General features: G+C 43.8%; 1 protein-coding gene across 2 annotated transcripts in view; it reads left to right on the top strand.

The window, feature by feature from the left end:
- The window catches only part of LOC118327932 (RNA binding protein fox-1 homolog 3-like), a 61,425-nt gene that overhangs the window by 25,219 nt on the left and 34,570 nt on the right, over window positions 1-1,636 (top strand). For both annotated transcript variants that reach the window (XM_035661476.1, XM_035661470.1), the window contains exon 3: window positions 1,191-1,244. In XM_035661476.1, coding sequence (XP_035517369.1) covers window positions 1,191-1,244 — 54 coding nt within the window. The remainder of the gene's footprint in view (window positions 1-1,190; window positions 1,245-1,636) is intronic.

A 1,636-nucleotide genomic window follows, 5' to 3' on the forward strand; every position in this document is an offset into this window, starting at 1 on the left:
AAAGCAGGGTATGCTTTAGGGCGTAGCTACCTTGTGATTGACAGGTCGCTCTTAGTGAGTCCATCCAGCTCAACGCACCAAACTCAGATCAAACTGTCAAAGTTGGCAGTGCTGATCAAATATGGATCCAGATTCTGTTACTGTGTTGACTATTTCTCTCCTCAAATCATTTCACAAACACATTTTAGTGTACTGTTTATCTGGAATATGAGATTGTGTGTAATCAGACGAGCCGCTATTGTTTCCTGCTACAGACAAGTCAAAACTGCGCAGCCAATTAGAGCAGCTCAACACTTATACAGGGCCGTGCTGAAGCCTAACAGGGCCGGCAGTAACAATATTTAAAAAAATAAATATGCATTCATGTAATCGACCAGCCCACAGACCTAGAAGCCCACTGGGATTTTACTCATTTTTCCCAATGGATAGTATATGCTTGTCTACCTCTGCAGTAATTAACCAATTAACCATTAAGAGTTAGATGAAAAGTGAACCTATAGGCACCAAATGCATGGTTAGGCTGGTGAGAGAGGGCTGTGGCAGGTAATTACAATGATATCTGCATCATGAGCACATAAACAAACGTTTTATCATTAGTCTTGATGGGCTATCCCTTCACCCCTCCCCCTCCTCTCCTTCCAAATACAAGCCATTTCCTGCTTTAACTGAGAGGGTCTTTGCCTCCACTAAAAATACTCTGCTCTCTTTCTTTCTTTTTGAGAGTGGAGAGGAAAAGCAAGATGATGGGCATCATTAAGATCAGCGGTGCATACTGCGGCGTTGCGCTGCTATAGCGTTCGCATCCACCACTGTAATGTTCATTAACACTGCATAGCCTTAGTCCCCAATACACACACATACCTCTTTATTACCATGGCAGAGCAAACACAGCATTAAACAGCATTAAGAGTAAATGGATATTTTATTAATCTCATTGTCGGGTGAAGAGGAGTTTGTTAATTCGGAGCATTGACTGCTTGACCTTTTTAGTACTGTGTGTGTGTGGTGGGTGGTGTGTGTGTGTGTGTGTCAGGGGCGGGGTTGTTCAAGAATGGTGTTTTACTGAATACGTTTTTTTTATTTTGGAGTAGGAGAGAGCTGTGCAGGTCGCCATGTTCTAATTATTTCCTCCCCCTTTCCTGCTTCTCTCTTCATCCCCTGCCCTCCTTCTCCCTCCCTGTCTTCCACAGCAATTTGGCAAGATTTTAGACGTGGAGATTATTTTTAATGAGCGAGGCTCCAAGGTAAGTGCACCGTAACCATACATTCATGAACACCCTTTCTCACACACACATGATTTCTCCAGCCGAATGTATTGGTTCCTTGCCCTCCTCTTCTCTTGCAGTCCCTCCACTCCTCACTGTGTCCTCACAGCTCTCTTTTCTTCTGTCTACTAGTAATTACGGACCTATCAGTGACACTTGCCTGCAGGCAGCTTTTACACCTTACTGGCCTGCCATACATTGTGACAGACAATAAATCGCTCCCACTTATCTTTGCGCTGACAATAGGATTCACACAGTCTGCAAACGCGCACTGTCTTTCCTGGTTAGCTTTCCAACCTATAGTGGCAGGAAGTAAGAATACACTATATGTGAATATACTCCACCCAATCCAGGACAGTATTAAATCTCAC

This window comes from Morone saxatilis, unplaced genomic scaffold, assembly GCF_004916995.1.
Source record: "Morone saxatilis isolate NCDOM2014 unplaced genomic scaffold, NCSU_SB_2.0 Contig1, whole genome shotgun sequence".
NCBI lineage: Eukaryota > Metazoa > Chordata > Actinopteri > Moronidae > Morone > Morone saxatilis.